The sequence below is a fragment of the Streptopelia decaocto genome (assembly GCF_964273445.1).
Source record: "Streptopelia decaocto genome assembly, chromosome: 2".
NCBI lineage: Eukaryota > Metazoa > Chordata > Aves > Columbiformes > Columbidae > Streptopelia > Streptopelia decaocto.
The window spans coordinates 53,164,388-53,190,882 of record NC_138655.1 but is presented as its reverse complement, the minus strand read 5'-3'; the positions used below and the strand labels follow the sequence as shown (position 1 = coordinate 53,190,882).

The 26,495-nt window shown below is 36.8% G+C and overlaps 1 protein-coding gene across 1 annotated transcript in view; it reads left to right on the top strand.

Annotated features, from left to right (window-relative positions):
- The window catches only part of LAMA1 (laminin subunit alpha 1), a gene marked incomplete at its 5' end in the record, with an annotated part of 105,386 nt that overhangs the window by 54,783 nt on the left and 24,108 nt on the right, over positions 1 to 26,495 (top strand). Inside the window, 20 exons of the mRNA XM_082046579.1 lie at positions 1,017 to 1,153; positions 3,892 to 4,128; positions 6,495 to 6,638; positions 7,006 to 7,185; positions 7,805 to 7,990; positions 9,260 to 9,387; positions 10,387 to 10,507; positions 10,645 to 10,782; positions 12,467 to 12,588; positions 13,474 to 13,560; positions 13,819 to 14,012; positions 15,042 to 15,184; positions 18,185 to 18,283; positions 19,188 to 19,299; positions 19,457 to 19,619; positions 21,887 to 22,097; positions 22,329 to 22,445; positions 22,534 to 22,697; positions 23,806 to 23,948; positions 25,294 to 25,383. Of these exons, the coding sequence (XP_081902705.1) occupies positions 1,017 to 1,153; positions 3,892 to 4,128; positions 6,495 to 6,638; positions 7,006 to 7,185; positions 7,805 to 7,990; positions 9,260 to 9,387; positions 10,387 to 10,507; positions 10,645 to 10,782; positions 12,467 to 12,588; positions 13,474 to 13,560; positions 13,819 to 14,012; positions 15,042 to 15,184; positions 18,185 to 18,283; positions 19,188 to 19,299; positions 19,457 to 19,619; positions 21,887 to 22,097; positions 22,329 to 22,445; positions 22,534 to 22,697; positions 23,806 to 23,948; positions 25,294 to 25,383 (2,916 nt within the window). The remainder of the gene's footprint in view (positions 1 to 1,016; positions 1,154 to 3,891; positions 4,129 to 6,494; positions 6,639 to 7,005; positions 7,186 to 7,804; positions 7,991 to 9,259; positions 9,388 to 10,386; positions 10,508 to 10,644; positions 10,783 to 12,466; positions 12,589 to 13,473; positions 13,561 to 13,818; positions 14,013 to 15,041; positions 15,185 to 18,184; positions 18,284 to 19,187; positions 19,300 to 19,456; positions 19,620 to 21,886; positions 22,098 to 22,328; positions 22,446 to 22,533; positions 22,698 to 23,805; positions 23,949 to 25,293; positions 25,384 to 26,495) is intronic.

The following is a 26,495-nucleotide window of genomic DNA, read 5'->3' as shown; positions in this document are numbered from 1 at the left end:
TCTCTTCCTTTGCAAAACCCTTCAGTCCTTCAGAGAATAGAAACTTCTATTTTTTTTTTTCTCCAGCTGTAAAAGTTAAGAGCTACAACTCTTAACAGATTCATGCTTTGTTTTTTGTCATTTAATTCTTAAATATATTTTATACTTTGATAAGATGTCATGGAATCTATTTTCCTATCATCACCTGGGTGTGTACAGTTTTTAGATAGAGAGGAAAATCTTAATCCAAACAGAGAACATGCCATAAAACCCCCTAATTTATCATGTTAAGAAGATGCCCTTTTCAACACAGTATAGTTAAAGGAATGCCTACTTTTCTCCAAACCAACAGGAACTTTTTTTTTTCATGCCTCAAATAGTATAGTAATATGAAATCTACAGTAAGGTTATGTGACAGGATTATGTTTTTGGGACATACATACTGTTTCTTTACTAAGAATAAAAGATCCTTTAGGTACCTTTAACTGTTTCAGTCTCAAAAACTTTGTCAATGTTAATAAAAACACTTTTCTGAACTTCTGCTTTTTAGCAAGAATAGTATTGTAGTTCTTAAATAGACAAATGCTTCCTGCAGCAGTTAGTTATTATAAAAAGTTACCCATCTCTCTTATTCACTGAGCAGTTATTGCAAAGTACTAATTTGAGATTTATTTTTCACTTGCTTGAGAACATTATCGTATCTTCTGAGTTTTGTGTGCTCTGTACTAGAATTTTTTCCTACAAATTTAGTCTTTTCGACCATAATTTTGTTTGGCTTTGGTGGTTCCCCTGTGAAAATGAAGCACTGCTTTTTAAACCACTGAACAGGCTATGTCAAGATGCAGTAGTGGACTTTCAATAAAAAGATTGATTGTCACTGAGGTCATAATTTGTTTCACAGTGATTAGAGACAGCAGGGATAGTGGAATGGATAAACTCTACTGCATAATTAAGAAAGACTATTAGTGGATGTGCACTTTCTTCTCTGTAACAAATGCAAGAGTAAGGTTAATAATTGAGTCCTTTTTCTTTTGCAGCCTGTGACTGTGCTCATACTCAGAACAACTGTGATGCTGATTCTGGCCAATGCATTTGTCCCCCTCACACTAGGGGACCAAAATGTGAACTCTGTGAAGAAAATCACTGGGGACTCTCTCCTAAACTTGGCTGTAAGGTATGGTAGGCTGGCAGGGAAGCCGTGGCTGTTAACTAATGTCAGAACTGGACTCTGGTTTTGAGAACCTCAATCTTTATTCTCTGTCTCAAAGTGTTCACATGCTCACATAAGAAAAAAAAAAAAAAAACAAAAAAAACCCACCACAATAAAATCAGACTAAAGTGTTTATAGAGAAACCTCCTAAGAAAGCTGTCTGAAAATACTCAGAGTGCCTATTCTGGATAGGTGCATAGATCATATTAAAATTTTGAATTTTGAATTCTAACTTTTAGCTGCTTGAGTAGTGATACTGAAACAGATTTGTAGCAACAGTTGACAACAAGAAAAGGTTTCTGTGCTAATGAAGGAGTGATGGTATTGTGGCTTTAAGAACAATGAAATCTAGTTTATCTTGACAGTCACTGCACACTTTTTTTCTGAATATTTCAAATTAAAAAGGTATAAGGCAGTTAATGTTTTATGAAAGGGAAAATGGTAACTGCCATTATCTCAGATTAGTATGTATAATTAAGCAGTAAAATGCCAGCTCAGTGCAGATCCAAGGAATAGCAACCATTTACGCAATTAGGTTCATGCAGTAAATTCCTGACAGATATGGCATTGGGCCAATCTTTATAAATGTTGAGATTTTAAAAAGCCTCAGAATTACATAAATGTGATAAGTAATGTCAATGGAGGAAAACCACAAATATAATCAACTTGACAAGGTCTGTCATTGTATGCAGTGAGTACTTGACAAGTACAAGTATCAGCCAAATTGTTTTATTTTTTTCTCTCTTTAATTTTTCAGAGTAAGGATGATAAAATAGTCCTATAATAGCTCTTCAGTGTTTACCATCTTAGTGATCTATATCAACTTACTTGGCATCCAATCTTTAAACTGCTGCTTTGTCAGCTACCAACAGTCATTGTTACCTAATGTTGCGCAAATACAATGTGCTGGTCCCTGTGCATTTCCCTGAAGTGTTCCTTTCACAGGGCGATTCCACAGCACTTGCTAATGGTCAAGTTTAATTAAATATGTAAGTGCTCAATTTTGCTAAGTTGTTTAGCATTCCTTTTGGTTACAGCATCACAGTAATTAACATGAATTACTCTAAGGCAGGCACGTCAAACTCATTTTCACCAAGGGCCACATCAGCCTTGCGGTTGCCTTCAAAGGGCTGAATGTAATTTTAGGACTGTCTAAATGTAGCTACTCCTACATTTAGACAGTCCTAAAATTACATTCAGACCATGGTGAAAATGAGTTTGACAGCCCTGCTCTGAGGTGTTTTAGTTACTTTCTTGGTGCAATAAGCAGTACTGTGATCTGCAGGTAACAGTCCCAATGGAGGCTCCCCTGTGCTGAATACTCAGCTCTGGCAGGTTGAATTCCAGTACAATGTCCACTGAGAAGGCCTGGAAAAGCTCACACATGCTCTCTACATGGATGAAATGGGGGAGATGCTTTCAGAAACCCAGCTGGTCTGTTTTTGCAACACAGACTGCATTAGTGAGATATTTAATCTGGCTTTTTTCTTGCAGTTTTCTTGGCGTTTAGCGTCCATCTCTGGGTGCAGTGATGGAGCAGAGCTGTAGTCATGTTTTGCTTGCAAACCTTTTCAAGTGTGCTGCAGCACAGTTACTTGTACCTTAGAGTCCTTACTTAATCACATATTGACTGAGATTGAAGTAAATGTAAATTATTTATATTATTATTATTCCTAAAATTGAGTTTGACATTAAATGCTGTAGACCTTTAATGGTATCTGGGAGCCACAGTTGTGAACTTACTTTGGTCATAATGTGTTAGACTAGGCAGCGTGGTACCTAATTCTCACTGCTGGAGTAAACACTGCTTAATACAGAGAGTTATAATGGTTTGCAGCAAACTTGCTACAGGGTCCATAGTGATCCTAAGAGATTTTGTGGGTCTCTGTGTAGAGTGCTTTACAAGGTAAGGCTTTTCATCTCAGAGTGAGATGATGAGGAAAGAAGACTCAGGGAAAATGCTGGCAGTCAGGTGATGACAGATGGAATGGACTTTTTGCCTGCGCTGTTAGAAATAACCACAGAGCAAAACTGGACTTGTTAAGTAATCCCAGCTATGAAATCAATACTTCAGATTAGATCTGCTTCAAAAGAAAAAAGACAAATTAAGTACATCCACTTTGCATATTTGTAATAACAGGTTCATGTTACTGATTGCAGGACAGGCTGTGCCAGGGAACAGTACTCCTTTGGTGCTGAGCTTCCCACCTTTCGACACAATGAGAGTCTTGGTTCCTTATTAAATACTAAATGGAACTTGAGCAAGATGTAGAACTTATTAATGCTTCTTGAAATCTTGAATGTCAGTACTAAGATTTTTCTTTCTATGATAGAAAATTGTTGTACTTACGGATTTCTTTCATCCAACATTTATATACCATTATTTTAATTTATTTACTGCATTCAATACATAGTAATTTTGGATTTTTTTTCTGGAACACATTTCTTCAACTTTTTTGATTTGCAGCCCAGATTTAGGAATCAACAGAGCTTCTTACTTCTTGCCATGGGCTGTTCTTTGTTCAAATACACAGTAAAAAAACCCCACTTCTATGTGGAAGATCTTCGCTTTTATTCTTGGATACTATTTGTTGGCAAACATTTGAGTTTTAAGGGCCATTCTAAATTTACTGTTCTGTTTCAGTTGTAACAAAAGTTTTTAAGGATCTGCTATTTATGAACATTTCTTCTTTCCATCTAAGGCTTGCAACTGTAGTGACACTGGTTCAGCCAGTCTCCAGTGCGATGTATTGACGGGTCAGTGCCAGTGCAGAGTTGAATTTGGAGGACAAGACTGTTCCAGGTGTGCATTAGGCTACAGGGACTACCCAGACTGTGTTGCCTGTGACTGCGACTTGAGCGGAACCAAAGCTGAGATGTGTGATGATACTGATGGAATTTGTGGTTGTGAAGAAGAAACGGGCATCTGCACTTGCAAGGTACTGAAGTATTCAGACACTTTTGAGCCAGCATTGGGCTTCTCTGGTCATTTGTTACATAAATATGATGGAAGGTGTAGTGCTGAAAGGACTTCAGAAGTCAATCTGCATCTCTTCTTTGAGATGGTTCTGAGTACACCTAAGTCACCCCTAAAGGATTTTCCATGCTAGTGCAAAATAGGTCTTATTAGTCAACTGTGCTAAAAATTGGCAGATGAGGTTCCCTACTTGGACAGACAACAACACAGGTGGAGGTAGAAGAAACAGCAGTGCTACCAACATGGCATTGTTATTTCTGTTCTCAGAAATTCCTGTGATAATACTAGACAGTTTCCTTCTTACCTCCCTTTGTTTTGTTTTATGTAGCCAGATAATTTTATTTCCAGTTTGTGGTCATAAAAGTATTGTGGCATGGTACTGAAGTTCTCTTTTAGACAGAATTAGTGGAATTTGATGTGGACGTATGTTAAGAAGTCGGGATCAAGACCCATTGTATGCATAATCACGAAAAGTCATTTCTAGCTGACTAATGCTGAATACTTGCTGTCTTTCTAGTCTTGTACACTATTTGTTATATTTCATCACTGTGGTCTCACTGCAGTCCTACATTGAAATAGATTACATTTGTTGAATGTAAGATCTGTGTGTTTATTCTGTATTAAGTGAATTTCTGTAACCACATCATTCTTATAGTACATTCAGAATTTTTGTAGATTACTATAGTAAGATAGAAATGGATGAGGATGCATTTGTATTGCTCTTTTTTTCTCCTAGATTTCTGTCTGCCTCCTTTTGAATAGGACAAAGTACTGGCCATGAGTTCTGGTGCAAAATTTTTGGAAATATTTTTAAATATATGGGATGGTGCTAGTGACTTCAGTGTCACTATATTTCTCTGTATGATGTAAATGCCTTCTAATACTGAGAACAGTGCCATATAAACCATTTTAATGGTACACATTTTACATGTTTTATTTATCCTGCTTTCTTTTTTTCTACTGTTTTATTTTGCCTTACAAATAGTTCAAATAATAATAGTTTGTGACTCATATGCATCATTTCTTAGTTGCTATTTAAAAGTTTTTTTTCCTCAGTACACACAGAATGTTGGAGGAGAACCAGCTGTAATAGTGAAATGTATTCTGATGCAATGAGCAATACAGAGAAAATGTTTCCACCTCAAGCCAGGGAAAAACATTCCTTCATAGAGTCTAGGAAAACTTTGCTGCAAGAGTTGTATTTCTGAGTGGAGGTCGCATTAATTGATATAATCTTGAAGTTTTTGAGCGGACAATCTCTGATTAAAAGGTTTATTTCTTAACCTAAAAGCATGCTGTTTTGGCAATGAATTATTTCATTCTCTGTGTATAGATAGACAGCACTTCTACAGCTTCTTCCATCCTAGATTTGAAAGCATTTTAAAAAACTAATTAAATGTTAGAAAACTCCAATGAAAAAGCTATTATGTTCTTACCTTTGTTATATAAATGGAAAAAAATGGAAAAATGGAAAAAAAAAACAGAAGTTTTTTCTGCTCATACACACATGATTTTAACAGGTTTTGGAACAGCACATGGAGTTAGATGATAAAACCTGTTCTTTTGAAAATCCAAATGATAATAATAGGAAGTTTCCTCCTAACATTTTAAAAAGTGTGGTTATGTTGCAAGTTCAAATTTGTTTCCAATGCTATAACCAAAGGCAGTGCTTAAGAATAACTCATGTGTATTGCTAATAGTGAAGTCTGAATTGACATTCTTGTATTAAAAAAAAGGCAAAATTAAATACAGAGATTTAGTATAGATTTTTCTGAAAAGGTGAGAATCTGTTCTTGAAACATTGATTGATATAAAAGAATGTACTTCAAGGCCATAAATATACTCTTTCATAGGACTCTCTCCTTTCTTCTGGTTAAAGATACCAGTGGGCACGGACTGTAGTTTTGTGTATTTATTCAAGTTGGACTTACCAGTTGGGAACTGAGGCCAAAACCAGCACTTGGGAATAGGTCCCCTGATTCCTATTCATACTGAGCAGGTTCTTTGGCTTTGGGAGCCCATTTTCCAGATGGAGTGATGAGGGGGAGGGAAAGATTTGTCTGTCTTGAATGGAAATACAGAGCTGCTAATTTTTGCTAGGAAATCAAATACATGAATGTTCTGGTGTTTTGTGGCTTGTGTATTTTTTTAATAGTATTGGAAAATAATGAAAAAGTAAGTACTGTATAGTAAAACAGAATAGATACACTAATTGGCTTTCTCTTATGTAGTTTACATAGCTGCTAGTTCTTCTTCCAGCATCATCTTTCCTTAAGCTAGGAAAGTAACATAATTGTGCTGTTATGTTGGTTTTTTTATTTCTTTCAGGAAAATGTATTTGGTCTACAATGCAGTGAATGTAAACCTGGAACTTTTGCTCTGTCTGCTAACAATGCACTAGGTTGTACTCCGTGCTTCTGTTTTGGGATGTCCACATCCTGTTCAGAACTAGAAGATCATGTGAGAATTCCTGTAAGTAAAGTGACAAAAATATAGCAATACGGTTTTGTGTTATTCTTGTGTTAGGTACCACACTGGGGTGACTAAGTCTACATGGTTTTATTAGTCAGGCTGACTGTAATTGGCTGGCTTGCAGAGGCTGCAGCATATGGTAGAACTAAAAGGAAAGCAAGTGGTAAGTGGTCATAGTTTTATTTCTGAAACCTTGTGCCTCACTCTTCACTTGAAAAAAAAAAAAAATCAAACATATTTCCCAATTTTTTGGTTTGAGCATTTATCCACAATGGAATATTTACTGTCTCAAAGCAGCTAAAACTGTTAACAGTGAACACTGGAACAGAATATTTTTGTTCAATTAGTCTTTTGCTTTGTGTTGCAGATAACCTTAACTCCAGATCAGTCCATTCTGCATGTAGTAGCTCCAAGTAACCTGACTGGAACAGTGCAAGGAGTATTTTCACAGTTTCCTGATGTTTTACTGGATGCTGCCATAGTCAGAAAATATTTAAAGACAGAAACATTTTACTGGAGGTTACCGGAGCAGTTTCAGGGAGACCAGGTAAGATCATTATATAATTAGAATGCTTTGTAGATAATTTATTTATTGGCTAATAGTCATTCCTTTATTGTATAATAGTCACTTAATTTTAATAACATTTTTCTGCACTAGTTCTATTCTTGTAGGTCATAATACTATAGACATTAGGTGACTGATCTCATTTGTAGCAGGCATAAACTATATGCTTACATTACCCTTTCCTAATGAGATTTTTCTTGACCCTGTAAATTGGTAACACCCATAGTTAATTACCACGTTACTCTTCAGAGATCATACAGCGGGGAAAAGAGTGATATATTGAGTTTTACTTTAGAAACCTGAAGGAGTTTTCAGCCTTGATGCTAGCTTCCGTATATAGATCATGGAATCTCTATTGCTTAGGAATTAAATGAAAATTGAGTATGCACCTTGAAGAACCAAAGAAGAACCTGAGACTGCTTTTTTGAAATATGCATTTAACCTTGGTGCAAAAACTGCTGAGTTTAACTCAGTTTTCATGTTTTATTGCCAATTCTTCAAAGAACTGGCAGTTTTCAAGTCTTCTGATGACATTAAAATATTTTTAGCTAGTAGCTCTAACCTTGGAATAAATAAAAGTAATAATTTTTTATTGAAACAGCTCATGGCCTATGGAGGGAAGCTGAGATATACTGTTGCGTTTTATGCTTTGGATGGCTTTGGAACCTCAAATTTTGAGCCACAAATCCTAATGAAAGGAGGTCACACCAGTAAGCTGGTCATCTATGTAGACATCCCTTCTCCAGAAAACGGAGTAAGAACTGACAAGGAAGTAGAAATGAAGGAGGTAAGCCAAAATATTAGTATGGAAATATTTCCTTTCTTCTATGAGATTTTACAGAAAAGCTCTGTATATTTAATAAAATACTTCAAAAAATGCCTATCTGGGAATACTAAGTAAGTTCACTGACAACACTAAATTGGGAGGTGCTGTTGACACTCTTGAGTGCAGGGAGGCCCTGCAGAGGGATCTGGACAAATTGGAGAACTGGGCAATCACTAACTGCACAAAGTTCAACAAGGGTAAGTGCCAGATTTTGCACCTGAGACACGGCAACCCTGGCTGCACATACAGACTGGGGAACGAGATGCTGGAAAGCAGCTCCACAGAGAGGGATCTGGGAGTTTTTGTCAATGGCAAGTTGAACATGAGCCAACAGTGTGGCTTGGCAGCCAAGAGGGCCACCTGTGTCCTGGGGTGCATCAAGCACAGCATTGCCAGCTGGGCGAGGGAGATGATTGTCCTGCTCTGCTCCGCACTGGTGTGGCCTCACCTGTTGTTGGTGTCACGGGATGAGAAGGATATAAAACTACTGGAGACTGTCCAAAAGAGGCTACAAAGTTGGTGAAGAGTTTGGATGGGAAGCTGTATGAGGAGCTGTTAAAGTCACTTGGTTTGCTAAGCATGGAGAAGAGGAGACTAAGGGGAGACCTTATTGAGGTCTACAGCTTCCTCACAAGAGGAGGGGGAGGGGCAGGTGCTGAACTCTTCTCTTTAGTGACCAGTGACAGAACCCAAGGGAATGGCAGGAATATGTGCCAAGGGGAGGTTCAGGTTGGACCTTAGAAAAAGGTTCTTCTGCCAGGGTGTGGTGGAGCACTGGAACAGGCTCCCCAGGGAGGTGTCACAGCCCCAAGCCTGACAGTGTTCAAGGTGCAATTGTACAATGCCTGCAGACACATGGTGTGAACTGTGGGGTTGTCATATGCAGGGTCCCGAGTTGGACTCAAAGATCCTTCTTGGGTCCCTTCCAACTCAGTACCTTCTATGATTCTGTATCTGATGTCAAATAAGCTGAGCAGTAAAGACTGCTTGGATTAAAATGCATCTGTTTTAGGGAAAAAATGCCTGGGAATATCATGCTATAGAAGCAATGACCATTTTGACATTGTTTTCTCGTTTGGAAGTGCTGAAGGTATTGCTGTGGCAAGCTTTTCAAACACAGACTCAGATTTCAGCAACAAATGAGAGACAGTCGGGTATTGTCACTCTCAGGCAGTGTTTAAGTACCCTTAAATGCTCTTGGTTTTAATAATATATGTTATGTTTCCCTAGGATTCTTGGAAGTATTTTAACTCCGTGTCTGACGAACCTGTCTTACGTTCTGACTTCATGTCTGTGCTGAGCAATGTTGAATACATCCTTATTAAGGCAGCTTATGGCAAAGGATTACAGCAAAGCAGGTAAAGCAATCTGATTTACTGTAATTTAACCTAGAAATAGTCCCGACTGAGCTATACAGTAACATTTTAACTCAAATTAGAGACATTTCCAATTTCCTATTTGACTTTTGTTCTTCCTCTGATAAGAAAACATGACCTTTAATGGCAGCAGAATCCCTCTTTAATTCTTTCTGTGACACACTGAATGTGTTTGCTGCTTACTTTGATAGAAAATCCCATAAAGAACCTTACAGGCTGATGCAGTGTTCTGCAGTATGGGTGATATAGTTAGATGTTTTCTAAATTATTTCTTTCCCATCTTATTTTATGACTATTGAAATATTTGTTTGTTTTTTCAGTTGAAACAAATGGTTCTCTGAGTTGTTGTTTTGTAGCAATCTAGGTCTCTCTTGTATCTATCTACTCTGAGCAGTGGTAGTAAAATATTCCTGCTTCAGAACAATGGCATTTTACTGCCATTTGAACAGAACTGGGTTACTAATGAGAGGGAGGAGATGGGATGTGGTCATTGCCATCTGTCAGTTCAGAAATGAACATGACAAGCAGAGGTGCATCCTATAGAAACCCAATATCTCTGCATCTTCACAGCTCTGAACAAGTGTGGTTCTGCCTCCAGATTAGAGATTATTTTTGATTCACAGACCCTCAACTATCTTTTCATTAGCTCTGTCCAAAAATCAGTGGGGCAAAACAAATGTATTTCTGTCTAGCATTTCAGAGGCAGAAATATGTACTCTTGCATGGTGGGTTTGTCAAGTTTCACACACCAGTGGGAATTGACTTGTATTACTTTGAAGTACTACTGATTTGGTTGTTGTACGTCCTGAAATCCCATAAATATGTGAGGAATCTTCAGATTTTATTGAGATATGGGGAAAAGGGGTTCATGGGAGATTATATGTGGTAGCTCTGACCTTGAAGCATAAAAATGTTTGGATCTCAGTTTTGGTGCTAGGACTTCTCTAGATGTTCACGCTGTCTTCTGCATATATCTTGTAGAATTGCAAATATCTCAATGGAAATTGCAGTGAAGTTTGAAGAAATGCATCTTGGCAGAACTAGAGCTCATTTTGTAGAACAATGTAGATGTCCTGCTGGGTATGCTGGATTATCCTGTCAGGTACAGAATTCTTGAATCCTTTTTGTGTGTCTAATAGTGTAATAATAAAGAAGTTACTTAAACTCCTTTTAGAATTGTTTGTAACTGTTGATAGCCATATTCATATATATTTTTTATTTTACTCTCCTTAAAACTAGAGCTGTGCTCCAGGATACTACAGGGGAAAGAAAACAGAGCTCGATGTGAAAGAGCCTCACACTCTGATTGCACCTTGTGTGCCATGTCAGTGCAACAATCACAGTGAGACCTGTGATCCTGAAACTGGGAAGTGCTTGGTATGTACAATTTCTACATTTTTCTATTGGTTTCACCTGAGCATACAATGGCAGTAACCTATGGAAAGCTTTTCTGGGACAAGTACACATGGCTGTACTACTTGGATAAAGTACAATTTCTCCTACAACTCTGAAAAATGGAAAATCTGAATAGTATTTCACTTAGGGTCCATTCAGTTAAATCATCAAGCTTTTTGGGAGCAAACATCTTCAAAATAATTATTATTTTACCTTTAGTTTTACTTTAAAAATAACTAGTGTATCAGTTTAGTTTATCTGTTTTTCTGTGAGGCTTTTTGGGCTTCTGTCCTTGATCTGGCCAAGGTCTGTGTAGTTACACAAAAAAGAAGTAAAGGAAGCAGTAAGCCATACCATACCACAGACTAGGTCAAAGACAAATTCTTTGTCTCTCAGGAAGAGCATCCCCTGGGCAGCTTTAAGTGAGGCTGTTCTAACTCTCAGAGACTAAAGTAGCATAAGGGTATGCCTCACCGAGGTTTATTTGCTCACTTCTCTCATTTTATCTCAGAGGTTGCAAAGAGGGGCCATATCTGACTAAAACATTGCCTCTGTCTTTTGGGCTGACGGCCCTGTGGACAGCAAATTCTCAGCTAACCAAATAAAACATGTTAAGTCTGTTCTCTGTTATGGCTCAGTACTGTTTCTTAAAGTTTTTTATTTCATATTCTTTGCTTTTCCAGTGGTAAGTTGGTTACTTCAAAGCCAACTTCTGCTGAATTCATTCTAGAAGTCAGTTTTTAAAGTGAGTTTCCTTAGTCCATTAGGCTTTTGTAAACTATTCTGTAGCTTTCAGATTTGTCCTAAAATATGAATGTTGTGAATAAGAACTATGATTCTTATTTCTACAAGGCCATAGGTCTTTCACACTAGTGAATGCTAGTCGTTCTTCCTCTCAGCTTTTTATTGCAGGGGTGGCAACTCACCCGCATGTTAAAATTACTACTTAAACATTTGTGGCTGAGCAGTCAAGGCAAAAGAGATGGTTTTCTCCTCTGACTTCTGCTCCTGTACAATAGCAGGCTGCATTGCTACTGCTTAGTGTTGTCAACTAACCTCTAAAATACATGCACTAGCAAGAATATGAATCAAAAAACAGGAAAAAAAAAAAGAGAAACTGAATTTCATTCATTTTGGGGACTAGTCAGTTGAATTATGCTTATAATACCAATTTAATGTATTAATAACACTGGCTATTGATCAGTACTGTTTGCAAATTAAATATAGTGTGTGTGAATCCTAACTGTGGATGATCCTTGGTTTATAGCATTCAAATGCATTTACTGGAACACCGAAAGGTTATGTTTTTCATCCAAGTAGCCTGCTTAAGTTTTTCACCAGTTGCTTTTTTTTTTTTTTCCTTTGAGGATTTTTTGCTTTGTACCATGATTTCCTGGCCTGAATTGGATTAGTAGAAGCAGAACTATATAAACTTTAATGGAAATGTAGAACAGAAGTTAGGTCAGCCTGCCTGAGGGGGTATTCGTATAAGAATTCTGTTTATTTTTGCATAAAAGGTTGCTCCATTCAGAGAATGCTGACCAACAGGCAGTGACATTTAGAGGTGATTGTTGGAAATTGTATGCATTTATTGATTTGGGCCAAGATAAAGTTCTTGTTGTTTGTTTGTTGTTTTAAACTGTCTGAATTCCTTTTTGTGTATCAGAACTGCAGAGATAACACAGTTGGTGATTACTGCAGTGCTTGTGCCCCAGGCTACTATGGGAAAGTAATTGGATCCCTCAACGACTGCTCTCTTTGTGCCTGTCCCAGAGCCAACCCTGTTAGGTAACCAGAATTTATTAAATCCAATGTGCATTTTAGCATTCTGGGTTTATTGCGCTATATGTCACCACTCCTTCTCCCTCCATGCTATGACAACAGTAGTTACCATGTCCTTAAGTTTTAGACATTTGAAAGCTACCCATTTTAGTAAATTGAGCTTACATTCTGCGTTTTTCACTGCTACTGGTAAGTCTGTGAGGTTTTAAAATAAAAATACCAACTGATAGAATAGTCATTTTTTTCTTAAAAAGTAGATCAGCCACATAGAATGTTTTATAGATAATGGAGTAAGTTGCTCTGACATGATTTAGTTTCAAATCTGGGTCTCTTTCTTCTAACAATGCTTTTGTATTTAGAAAGATTCAGGCCATGTCCAGTCAATGCAGGAACTTTTCATGAGATCAGTCCTAGGGGAAGAACAAGTATTCTTTTGTTTGAAATTCGTACATATGTTTGTTTGGTAGAGGAACAGTCCACTTCATATTTTGAAAATCAAAATGCTATGCAGGCTGTTTTTTCTCCAGAAGTCTGAAAAGCATATTTGTTGTTGGATAATTGAGTCAGAACAAGAGTCTAGCAACTCTGTTCTCATGCAAGTCTCAGTTAGATATGTACTATAGCCATGCCATGCAGCATCCATTTTTCCTTGTCTCACCTTTTAAAAAAGAAAGTAATAAGGTGCTTTGGTGTGTTATACAGTAATGGAGTTACATTGGAAAAGCAAACTTTTTAAGAAACATAATTCAGAGTGCGAATTCTAGAGCATTGCATCAGATTGAGCAGAGGATGTTGTTGCTTACAATATTTAACCTGTGGCTGAAGGTGTTCTATGTCTTTGTATGGTCTTCCATTTATATGCTAGCAGGTATTTGTTTATCCTTCCTCCAGTTTCAGTCCTACCTGTGTCCTGAAAAATGTTCAGGATTACTACTGTGATGCTTGTCTCCCAGGATATGAAGGACAGTACTGTGAAAGGTGAGTTACACATGATATGCCCGATTATCCCGAACTCCCAAGGACAGTTTGTTTAGCATGAGCCATGTTTGTATTTGGAATAGATTATTCAGTGTTCATAAATATATAAATGAGTGCTCAAGGACTTATAGTGATTTATTAGTTACTGTTAAGAAGCCATTAATTAAAAACCTATCAGTGATCCTCAAAGATAAATGTAACATCCAATTTCATGATGAATATCCCCTGTTGTTCAGTGTCCTGTTCCTCCCTGTCTAGGTGCTCTCTTGGTTATTATGGTGACCCTCAGGTTCCCGGTGGCAGCTGCCATCCGTGTCAGTGCAATCCAAGCGGCTCTGTCCATGTTAATTGTGATCGAGCAACTGGCCAGTGCCTCTGTAAGCAAGGTGTGACCGGACAACTGTGTGACAAGTGTGAACCAAGACATCTTCTTGTGGAAGACGAGTGTGTTTGTAGGTGGTTTTAAAATTATTTACTTTCCCAGTGGGCTTTGGTCTATTCCAGTGATGTTTATGTGTGCATGATTATTCCTTGAATGATGTCAGGCCATATTCTTTCTATGAAAAGAAAAAGATCTTAACAACTTAATGTCTCTGTAAAACAGGGGTTGGATTAGATAATCTCCAGAGGTCCCTTCCAACCTCAACCATTCTGTGAACACAGAGGAAACTACAGTAGAGATCATAACATGAGATAAACAGTTGATCCTTAAAATGGCTTATTTAGTGTTATAGACAAGTTTAAGGAAAGATAATTCAAATACTTTTTTTAATGTGCGTAGTATACCTTTATTTATTAGAAAATGTAGCATTCCCATGACATTGACCCTTTGGATGTGAGGTTGCTGATAATACTTTTGGAGTTATCTCAGGTATGTAGGCCTTCTCCACAAGTAATTAGTCATATTCCACCACTAATTAGTCATGCAATTTCTTATGAGAGGGCTGATAGCAGAGAGACACAGCAAGTACAGTAATCTGCTTTTACAATGAATTGGGATTTAGGACTCAGCTTTTGCTTTGTATAAGTAAAACAAACAAAACCAACCAGACAAAACCAAACAAACCCAAACAAACGAACAAAAACTCTACCCAAATAATAAATTGAATTATACCACTCTAGGCTTGAATTTCCTGTCTTCCTAAACTGTTTGGGTGAATGTTAATGGTATCACCCTGGGTTTATAGCAATATAGCTAAATAGGCTCAATAAGCTTGTAATACAGTAAGCAGCTCAATAGCCAGCATGATCAATAAGACTTGAATGTGTGCTAACCTAAAGAAAGTATGTTTGGAATAGGTCTGTTCTTGGGGTAAGAAGGGGGAGGGCAATACTACAAATCTGTATAGTCAAAATTATTATACTTAATTGCTCTTAACTCAAAAGGTTAAGGCACATACCATGTAAATCAAAATAAATTTCAGTATTTCATGTCTTGTTAATACTAATATTGCTTTCTCCTATTAAAATGGTTTATTTAGCTTGTGATGACAACTGCACAGGAGTTTTATTAAACACTTTGGATGATCTCAACAAGGCCATACTTTCAGTGAACCTCACTGGTGTTCCCCTTGTGCCCTACGGGATATTGTCAGAGTTGGAGAATGCAACGAAACATCTGAAGGTAAAAGAAGTGCACAAATAGCAGAAATGCTTGGTCACACCTTTGAAACAGAACTTGTAGCCACTCACATATGCCAGTAATTTAGCAGAAACCCTCCTGCAGTTCACAACTTGTGTGTGTATGTGTGATAATCAGATTAAGACCGTTAAATTTGGTATAGAAATATGCCTTTAAGTTATTTAGTTGCCTGTATTACTTTCGTTTGTGGAACTAGCGTTTAAATAAATGGATGAATGTTTTTCAGTCAGCACTGTCATTATTGAATGTGCTATATGTATGTGCTTCACCTGAATTGTGCGATTGCCCAGACCTACTGAAAACAAATGGAATAATTTTCATCAGTGAAATAGAAACATGAGACCAGGTCTTTTCCTTTTTTGGTCCATTTGTTGAAGAGCTGCCAAGGCATAAATCTTGAGGCTGTTCCCCTGGAGTCCTTGGGAGGAGGGGGTCTGGCAGGCTGCTTCTCCATTAGCCAGCATGCCTGGGATGCACCAGTTTGCTTTCCTTCTGGTTGTGTAGTTGTCCTCCATCTCAGGACAAAAAAGCCAGGTGGAATGTTTCAGTGTTTGGCACTTTCAGGCTGCTTGTGGCAGACTTTCCTTCCAGCTCCTCTCCTACTTAAACAAAGGATGAAATACCCTGTTTTGTGGTTCTAGGGGGTCATGTAGTGTTGGTGTGGATTAGGTTCATGTGGTCTCTGCACAAAGCCAGAGATAAACAGAATCCTCCCAAGTTCACAACCACTAAAATATGGGCATTTATTCATAACAGTTTGCTCAGCAATAAGACAAGCTCCAAGACAAAAAAACCTTTTTTTTTTTTGTATTCCACCATATCACAATAAAACCAAAATAATGTGAGCCTTCTTGTGCTGCTAGATTTGGCAAATTAAAATTTATTCTGTTTAAGATGTAAGGAAGACTGAATTCCAGTCAGTGTACTCCAACATGTTAATACGTTCAAGATCTAAATGCTAACCCAATTAAATTACATGTTTATGCTTCAGCAGAGATACTCTTATCCTTTAGTTCTAGTTGGTAACATTTTAGTTGTAAAGCTTCAGTTATGCTTTTCTTCCTTTCTGTCATAAGGCATAAACATACTGAATTATTGTAATACTTAAAGAATATGGTTGACTTACTTTTGTGCATCACCTTCTGGGACTACAAACATTCAATATGTAGCTTTTATTTAGCACTTTAATTATAAACCAAAGTCAGATCTTATGTGAAAATAAAAGCAGTTTAAGTTTCTCCTTTAGTACATATCTTTCTTTATATTGAAATCAAATCAAAGCCAGCTGTCACTCTTGAAAGTGGGATACCAAAAGTGATATAAAACCATGTGACTGTGGTGTCAGTTCTGTTTATATAAGGCCAAAGTGTTCTGTATTCAACTTAAACTTGAGGGTAAGTTAGTAGTCTCATAATTTTTCTCTGGAAGTGGGTATTCCCCTCTTCCTGGCTAATCAAAGATTACCTTCCCTTTTGCCTCGTATCAAAGTAACTGTAGCTGGAAACCAGAGAATCCTCAAGTTAATTTATGTGAATTACAGATCTTCTCTGAAGGTCTGCCCCCTGCAAAGTGTTGTGTCTTTGCCTCATGCTGGTTGCATGAAATAAGGCATAAACATACTGAATTATTGTATTACTTAAAGAATACAGTTGACTTACTTTTGTGCATCACCTTCTGGGACTAGAAATATTCAATATGTAGCTTTTATTTAGCACTTTAATTAGAAACCAAAGTCAGATCTTATGTGAAAATAAAAGCAGTTTAAGTTTCTCCTTTAGTACATATCTTTATGTATTGTATATGTATATTTATTATGAAATACTCTAGTATTACTCTTTTCTATGCATTAGGTGTGGATCTTTCAATAATGAGAAAATTATCAAATCGTCTGTTCCTCTTTGCTTCTGTGTGTCCAGTGCATCTGAGGACTTTGGCAGTTCTGATTTTCTAGTTAGTTTTCTAGTGCCCCATGCTTTACTGCCCTGACTAACCAGGCATACTTGCTTTCCCATTCTGGGTTTTCAAAGTGGACTTTTAAAGAAACTTTGCTGTGCTTTATCTGTGGAGGCTCAAGAGCTTCAGCTTGTGTTTCTCTTTCACTTGTTCTTTCCTTGTCCTGAGGAAAAGACTTTGAAATTTCCATTTGACACAAGGCTGTCAGATACCCTATGTATTACTTCTTTAAAAAGTTGGGCAGAATGATACTTATTATGGTATTTATGATGGCTGACTTTGAAGCATCTGAAGTCTTAAAATAACCTTTATCAGACTTGCTCTCTTTGTAAGAGATGCCTGAACTTTCTTTGCTTCTTTAGAGAAGTGATATTCTGTTGCAGGCCTTGACTATATCAAATATGATACATTTGTGTACAGCGTCCTGTTTATTGCATATATAGAGCAATTTTGAGGTGACCTTGAAGCCAAATGCAGCCCATTATTCTCTCTACTTGGTGAGAGGATCCACAGGGCTGCTTGTAGTTAACATATCATGTCTGGAGGACCAAATAATGAACTCCTGAGTGCAATGCACTGAGCTTTGTCATGGAAACATGAAGCTCTCCAGGGTCATCCTCACAGATATAACAACCCAGATGCAGCTGTTTTGACAAGACCACCTGTCAATATGGTAGCAGCAGTGGGACTGGATGGAATCACATAACTTCTTTCTCAAAGTAACTTATGCGGGCAGCCCCGGACTGTGGTGAAACTGAGAATCAGAAAAGCAGAAATTTTGCTTCCTCATTATAACTTGGTTGAAAGTACAACATGGCTGGATCCTTGTTTCTTTATTTAAAGAAATGACACAATTCACATCAACTGTATGTGTGTAATTAGTTTGTCATCTTATGTGCTTTACAAATCGGTCATTTAAAACATGTAACTAATCTAAACAGTGTGCATAGTTATTTTGTTCCCAGGACTTTTCTGGATATACAACAATGTCCTTAAATTACAGTTACAAATTCTTCTTGTTTCTTATAGGCATCTATAGTTCCTAGGGAAGATCCAACTTACTCATTATCTACAGCAAAAGAAAGTCTTCTGAGTTTATCAGGAGGGATTGATCAACTGCATGAAGAGGTAGGTGCTGGCTTCTTTATTCTTAGCCTTTCTGAAGTAATCCTTTGAGATTTCATAGCATGGTACATAAGAACATCTATAGACTTCAAGGAAATCATTCAGTCCGTTCTGTAGTTTTTCTGAGGATGACAGTTAACTGGTCTGTGGAATTCTTCTGCAAACTGCAGTATTTTATGATAATGTAAATTAGATTTACATTAAGCTTGTTCTCTAAAACTAAAGAAAGGGAGATAATTTCTTCTCACCAGTTTTAACACATGGAGCTTATCCCAAATTATGTTGTAGCTCAATATTTACCATGAAGTCTTTGATATCTATGGTATTATCTTTAAAATTATCTCAGACAAAATAAATCTGTTAAAAATCCACATGAAAGTAGACAATGTTTGTATTGTTTATTCAGTTTTAACACAAGAAAAATTGCAGGTAGAAAAGTGACAACAGTACTTCAGCCATTAGATCTCATTTGCTGACCATGCGTACCTATAATTTTCTGATCGTTTATATGTAATCTAACTAGGTGCTTGTACTAACAGTGTTGTCATTGCTAAAAGCGTTGTATCCAGAAGAGTGATTTTCTTATATTAATTGTAGCTAAAAAAAACCCAACTAATGTTTACTTTGTTAAAGAAATAGCTTTGATAGATATCATCTTACTGATTACAAAAATAATTAATAACAAAATTCTTCACTGATATCAGAGGTTGAAACTTTCAATATAATTAAGGCATCTGCCAAGCATGGAAGAATCAGAGATTTATAAATCAGCTAGATCTGCCTTATCTTTCCTTTCACAAAGTTTTCTCAATATTGAGGAAAAAAGGTGTAAAAACAATAGACAAATGTAGTGAATTAGTCAGTGGTTTGGGACTACTGCCAATGATTATCTCTGATTTTATTCTAGTCATCCAGATTTTTGAAAAAAGCTTGGCGGCTTTACACAGTGACTCAGGAAACCAGGAATAAAACTAAAGAACTGACTGGATTTATTGACACAGTACATGAAACCATCAAAGGTAGCCCACTTTCAAGATATTTCCACTTCTTTAAGACCCAGAAGTGTATTTCCTTTGCAACTCTTAAAGAACACTGAAAGTGCTGCAGTTTGCACAGGGGGTTCACATATATTTCTTTTTTTAATGGTATGACTAAATTGTTTACTCTCCTACTTAGTACTTACTGAAGCTGCTATGTCACTAAATGAAACACTGGGCCTGGATCTCCCACTGTCAAATGCTACATCTCAGAGCCTGCATGATGATATTTCTACCCTTTTGGATGCATTGCGCAAGAAAGATTTTGTTCAACAGCACCATAATGCTACCAGTATCCTAAAGTAAGCCTGAAAACTTTTTTTGGTGAATGTCTATACTATGCAATATTACTTTTTGGAAAGAAATCTGGGGAAACATTGTGCCATGATAAGCGGTGGTATGTTGGATAACTAGTCTAGGTGGAGCTATATGAACTCTAAATTTGAAGTTAGCATTATCTGAAAATATTTGGGCATCCCACATGATACTAATGTAGCCACAGTCTGTTCATTTAGACGTGTTACAAAATTCCATTACAATAAGTGAAAAAACTCAGTGGTTTCAGTTTGATTCAGATTTGGCCATAATATACATCTCCTTGCTGGTTTGGCTAGAAATGTAGAACTGTCTCAGTCAATTGCAAGCCCAGAACATGTCAGGTCTGCTGAAGGACATGACGATTTATTGTCACTGAAATATGTATCACATAGACATGAAGCCAAGGCACTTGTTTCAGCATCCTGAGCCGCTGTTTGGGATTGTATTCCATTGTCTTGATTTGTCCCCAGTTGCAAGCTATTTTAAAATGGCTTTTCTATTAATTATTTATTAGTACTTATTGCCAGACTTGGCAGTGGAAAACGTTGATTGTTCCCAAAGTCAGCGAAATTTTTGTTCTAATTTCAGAAATACTAAGTATTCTCATAGCCCACAAAAAGCAGTAAGAGTGTTAGCATTGGCTTCAAGGGAGAAAGATTTAGACCAGAGTGGAATATTTCTGAAAATCTGACTTTTCTTAACTAAATGCTTTGGATTAGGAAGGATAGAATGTTTATGCTGGTAGTGTATCTGATTCTGTTCAACAGGCTCCTGTGCTTGTCCTTGTACTGAATATTAAATTGTATCGAAGTTAAATGGACTAGAAATGTACCATTTATTGTTACATTTTTTAGGAACATCTCCTGTTGCATGGTAACAGAATGTTCTGATTTTTAACATCGACTTTTGAGCTGTTACACAAGGCATTTGTAAATCAGCTTTTTCAATTATAGGCTGCTTTGAAACTTCTGAAGGTTCTTTAAGTGTCCTTTGACAGACTGAAGAAGAGAATTAATAAGATTTACAAGATTGCTTGCTCTGCAAAATTTATCGTGCTGTGCAACTGTAAATTCAGAACTGATTTAAATAAGCAGCTTGGCTGTGCATTTTTCAGGGAGCAGAAGTTACCACATGGCTCACAGTGGACTGAGCATGTAATAACACACTCTTAAGCAATGTTTGTAACTGAGGTCTCCACACATTTACCATGTAAGGCAAAGTTCTCAAATAATTTGAAACTTAACCTTTTTACTCTACACTGAAGTGGAAGTCATTACAGTCTGTAAAATACTTTCTTTTCTTGTAGCTGTTTTAAGGCTGTGGCTTGTGAGTGTAAGGACTCTGAATTATTAGTTTTAAGAAATACATGCAAATGCACATCTGCTATTCAATAAGCAAGGTGGAATGTGCTGTATATAATTATGAAATAAACTAGGTTTTTGTATGATGTGAAATCTGATTATAAGTATCATTACGGGAGTTGCAGTGTACAGTATATGTGCTGAAACAAAGAGAAACAGAGGAATAGACTTTCCAGATAATTTTTAGTTCAATTCCTTCAATACTGGAAAGTGTTCAAATGGAAAGTGGTCAAGTAGAGATGAAAATATTCCCAAAAAGGACAGCTGAAATGATTAAAAACTGACATATTTGAGGATATTTGATATTTCCCAGATAACTTCTGTTACTGATTTTAAAAGATAAGTGCAGATATTGCTCATTTCAGTGTCCATTTTACTACTTATTTTTATTTTATATTTTAAATTTTCAGGACTCTTGGGGGTGTGTGTATATATGTGTATAAATATATATATATGTCTTTCAGTTGTAGTTACTTGTTTCTTTCCAGTGTCAGTCCTCATAATTGATGTTTTGATCCTACATTCAAAATATGAATCGCTACAGTTAAGACATAGAACAGTGCCAGAGGGGTGTTTCACAGAGGTTTTAATGTGGAGAATGTCTCAAGCAAGTCCAAGCAAATGTGATTTATACTAGCCCCTTTCCCCTCTAGTCACCACAGAAAAAGTTTATGTATCCCTACCTTCTCCCCCAGGCAGTCATCTTATTGTATGGTAAGATGAGTGACTAAGCTAATGTGTATGTATACTATTATAGGAAAAAAAAATGAAGACTTTTGTAAGAAGATGCATTTAAATTAATTTCACGTGACCCTAATTTCTCCTCAAGAAATCATGACTAAGTTTCTCCTATGCCATTTATTTATTTTACCGATTCCTCTCTTTGTCAGAGCTGCGGAGAATTTGTTGATCCGGGTTCAGAAAGAATATCTTAAACCCCAGCAGGAGCTTGCTGAACTGAAAAAGGATGCAAGCCAGCTCTTATCAGAGCACAACAACAGACTGCAAGATGCCCAGGACCTGGTGAATAAGGCGCTTGCTGACATGAGTGAGACCAACCGCTTGTTTCCTCTTATCTCAAGCAACCTGGCGGAGTTAAATGTAAGACTGGACAGTGTTGTTGCATAAGAAATACCAACTATGAAATTGTGTTCAAAAGCTGCTTTTTAGACTTTAATAAATTTATACAGGTTTAAACATCTTAATGTATGCGATACCTTAAACTCAAAGGAAACCAGATCCCTGTTTGAAAACCAAAAACTGATTATGTGATATGTGACCTCATCTGCGCCAGCTGACTGACTACTATAAAACACTTAATTTGTGATACAGGACAAAAAGCTAAATATAAAGGAAGGTGAAGAGGTCTCGACTGTGCTCATTAAAGAAGGAAAGGTCCTAGTGAATATTGCTGCTGCTCTTGCCCAAGATGTAAAGAACTCTACGTCTGTAAGTTCTTAGGTTTTAACATCCCCTTTGACACTGTCAGGTGTATTTTGCTATTGAAAATAAAAGGGGAAACCATTTTGTTGTGCAGAACCTGGAGGTCCACCAGGATGAGTTAGTCTTGTGGAGCACCAAACTGCGACACCATGTGGATGAACTGGTGATGCAGATGTCTGTGCGAGGAGTGCTTGACCTGGTATACAGAGCTGAGGACCATGCTGCCCAATTCCAAAGACTTGCAGATGCACTAGAGAGGTAAGAAACTGGACAAATAGAAAATCAGGAGAGATTTACAGTGGTATCCGGCAGATTTAATTTAAATAGGTAGTAGCTTAATCCACTAAAGTAGGTCCGTGCCCACAGTTGGAGGGGTTGGGCTAGATGATCTTTAAAGATCCCTTCCAACCCAAACCATTCTGTTATTCTGTGATCAATTTTTATTCTCCATTTAAAGTCCTTTTCTCTTTTAATGCAGTTGTACCTTTATTAAATGACATAGAGGGGGTTGATTAGTCTTGCTTTTCACGTGGCTGACTTACACAATAACTAGTGTGTTATTAAATACTCAGTATATCATGGTATAACTTGGGAAGCTTCTGGTCTGTGTATGAATAATTCTTGACAATACACCTGAATTTCATCAAGAAGCTATTCCTATTGTGCCTCCATTATTGTTGCTTTTAAACCATCTCGCAAAAATGAGTGAGTTGCAATCTCAAATCCACTCAAATGCACTCTTAGAATTTGAAAGTTGAAAAGCCATTCCAGTTAATTCAATAGAAATTAATCTTCTGTCCCAAGAATCCTTCTAGGATTCTTGCTGTTTTGTCTTTTAAGGTCAGCAGATACGTGTGTTAAAAGTTAAATCCTATCAGATTGGAAAATTTACATGTGTTTTAAGTTTGAGAAGACAAAATTTTGGTCTGAGCAATTCTGACTTTGCTGCAGCCAGATAAATTAAATAAAGCAAAATTTCATACAGAATAGCTTTCAGATGCTTGTAATTTTCTCTACTTTGCTTTTGAGCTTCATTTATGAACATTGTTTCTGTTCTGTTTAGGTGATGTGATTTGTTCTTCATGCAAAATGTGACTTAAGTGGCTTTATAAATTGAAAAACTGACCACAAACAAAAAGGAATGAAATGGGAAAAAAATAGATGAAAACCTTTTTTTGAACTAATTCTTTCAGTTCAAAAAAACGAACTTAAAACCCCTTATTCAACATAGGGCAAGGTGTGCTCATTTTTTCAGAGTGCATCATGTATCCTAGAAAGATATGCCTGTTATAACTGAAGACATGGAATTTAGTGCTTGACTAAGCTATTATCTTGAAAAAAAATTACTTGTTAATTCTGTATTTAGTGGCCTCTCTAAAGTAAGAAATGTGACTCTGAACACAACTGCTGCTGTCTACACCCACTCCAGCGTTAAAAGTGTGATTGAAAGAACAGAGAGTTTGGCAGATGATGCATCTAGAGTTATGAATGGCCCCTTGGATTTAGTGAGTATCAATATTAGTATTTTAATTAACATCTTTCCCTTTCTCGTTTTGGAATGTTTCTTTTTCACTTGCTGAAATCTGAGTCTTGTTGATGGAGCCTGTCCTACCAACTAGTATATCCTGTATCCTGAATCTGTACTCCAAAACGGTAACGGGGCACTTTCAGACAAAGCAGAAAAAAAGCTTTTGAAATCTGCTCTGGAATCTCTCAAGTTGATGTCCCTGCTCATTGCAGGGGGTTGGACTCATGACCTTTGAAGGGTCCCTTCCAACCCAAACTATTCTATGATTCTGTGTTCTGTTTACTTTGCTTTTCTCTCTGACATAGTACCATTTACTGTTTCTGGGTTTTTTTGAATGTCTAATGCATGGTTAGCTGGACTGGTCTTCATTCTGTGAGTGCTTATGTCAGTCATCTGACATGCGTTCCTGTAGAACATAAGTTCCCAAACCTCTGGTGCTCGCTTTCACCTTTGGAATTATTCAACCATCTCCTCACTTGACCTGTCCCTCTTCCATTTCTATATAGATATTCCCAATCATGAATATTTTGCTTAGTTGAGGACATTTCATAACCAAATGGATGTTTGTGTCTCATCTGTTACCCCTCTGCCTTACAAGATTATCAGGTTGTTACTGTTACTGAAAGGATAGATTAAGAAGACCTGACCAGTTATCAGTCTGACCTCATTACTTTCATATTGTTCTTTTTCCCTTCCCTTTTATCTCTTTCTACTTTTCATGATTGTAAAACCAAGGAAGGAATGGGCTATGTTTTACGAGTGCCTTCAGGCACATTGTGCCTGAAGAAACAAATATCTGAAATATTTACATGATAGTGATCAAAATAGTTGGCATTGTTTTTTGAGCTTGTATGTGATTTTATAGCTGTCTGTCTTATTAAAGCTTTGCACAGTATGCATTCTTCAAGGTGCTCTTCCAAATTTTTCTAGTTGGATAAATGGATTAAAAGAACACTTTAAAGACTGAGATTTTGAGATGTCTCGCTTTTAAGTGCAAAGTGCTGGGAATTTTGATTTAGGCCTGGAACTAGAATTAGTGGTGTTCCAAAAGGCAACTCTGTATCAGTAGCGGGTTCAGACTAGGATGTGGTATGTTTTGTTTCAGTCTTCTCTTTTTGTTATTTTGCAAAAAGATTCAGTGTCACATTCTTGGAAAAATGGTTACAACTTGTGGTTTTTTTAATTGACCCTTAAGGTAATAAGTAGAAATCTCATAAATAACGAAAATATTCAGTAACTTGAAGTGGACATCTGCAGATGCTTACATGTTTTGAGTTGCATTTCTGTTTTTTCATATGTGACAACCACTGTCTGTTTTTCAGCCAGAGGATTCTCTCAGTTTTCTCGGAAAAGAAGCTCTACTGCGTAGCTCCAAATTTCAGAATGAAGCTAAAACTCTGAAGAAAAAAAGTGATGGTCAGTTTTTTAGAGTTCACATTTCTGCTTCTATTTATTTTCCTATCTCCTGTTTTGTGGGGTTTGTTTTGTGGGGTTTGTTTTGTGGGGTTTGTTTTTCCTTTTTTTAGTGGTGGTTTTTGTGCCTTTTTTAAAATTAGCATAAATAAAGGAAAAATAATGCATATGACTATATACATATTTTTATACATTTAAGATTAATGTATTATGGAGTCATGTATTTTACTTTTTTAGGTAAAAAAATTGGCCGTCACTGTACCTCATTTACCTCCAAGCAATGCTTGCTTTCAATGGCTGTTTTTCCAAACGTTATTAATTAAATCATTAGGGATTGTGCAGTACACGAAGAACAAACAGAGTCATAGAATACCAGGTTGGAAGAGATCTCAGGAATCATCTGGTTCAACCTTTCTTGGCAAAAATAATTACTGAAGAAATACATTCATCCAATTTTATATAATATATTACGGATTACACAAGTATGTAGGATCATATACTGAAATCATAATCATTTGTACCTGTTCCTCGTACACAGCTGAAATTCCGAAGTGTCCCCTGCCCCTCGCTTTTTTTTTTAATACTCCAAAGATATGAGCAAGGCGTTGGAGTCTGCACCATGGAAGATCAGAAAAGCATTTTGAACACAGACTTTGTGTAGAACTAGAGGCTTGGCCCTAAGGGAAATTTTGGATGAAACTGGACAGAAAGTGAACGTTTCAGAGAGATAAATTGTAACTGTAAAATGGTCTTTGCGTTTAAAATCATTAGCTTTATAAATATGTGTACATTCAATGTCATTTAGATGGACAGAATACATACTGATTTTGCTCTTTCTACGTATTTTTATTTTCTTGTGAGAGGATTCTGCAAACAGGTCACAAATGAAAGTAAAACACTTTTTGTGATACCTGACACAAGCCATTCAACAAAGTGAAGAGCAGTGTAAAAATTATAAGGGTTCACAATCATGAGTCAATTTATAGTATTTTCCTCTGTTTCTATCAATTAAGTCTGATGGAATTGACCAAAAAGGCTAACTTTGAATGGAACAGTGCCCACAGGATCTTGTCTGTGCATACTGTATTCATTTTGCATTCCTGTTTGTAAAATGC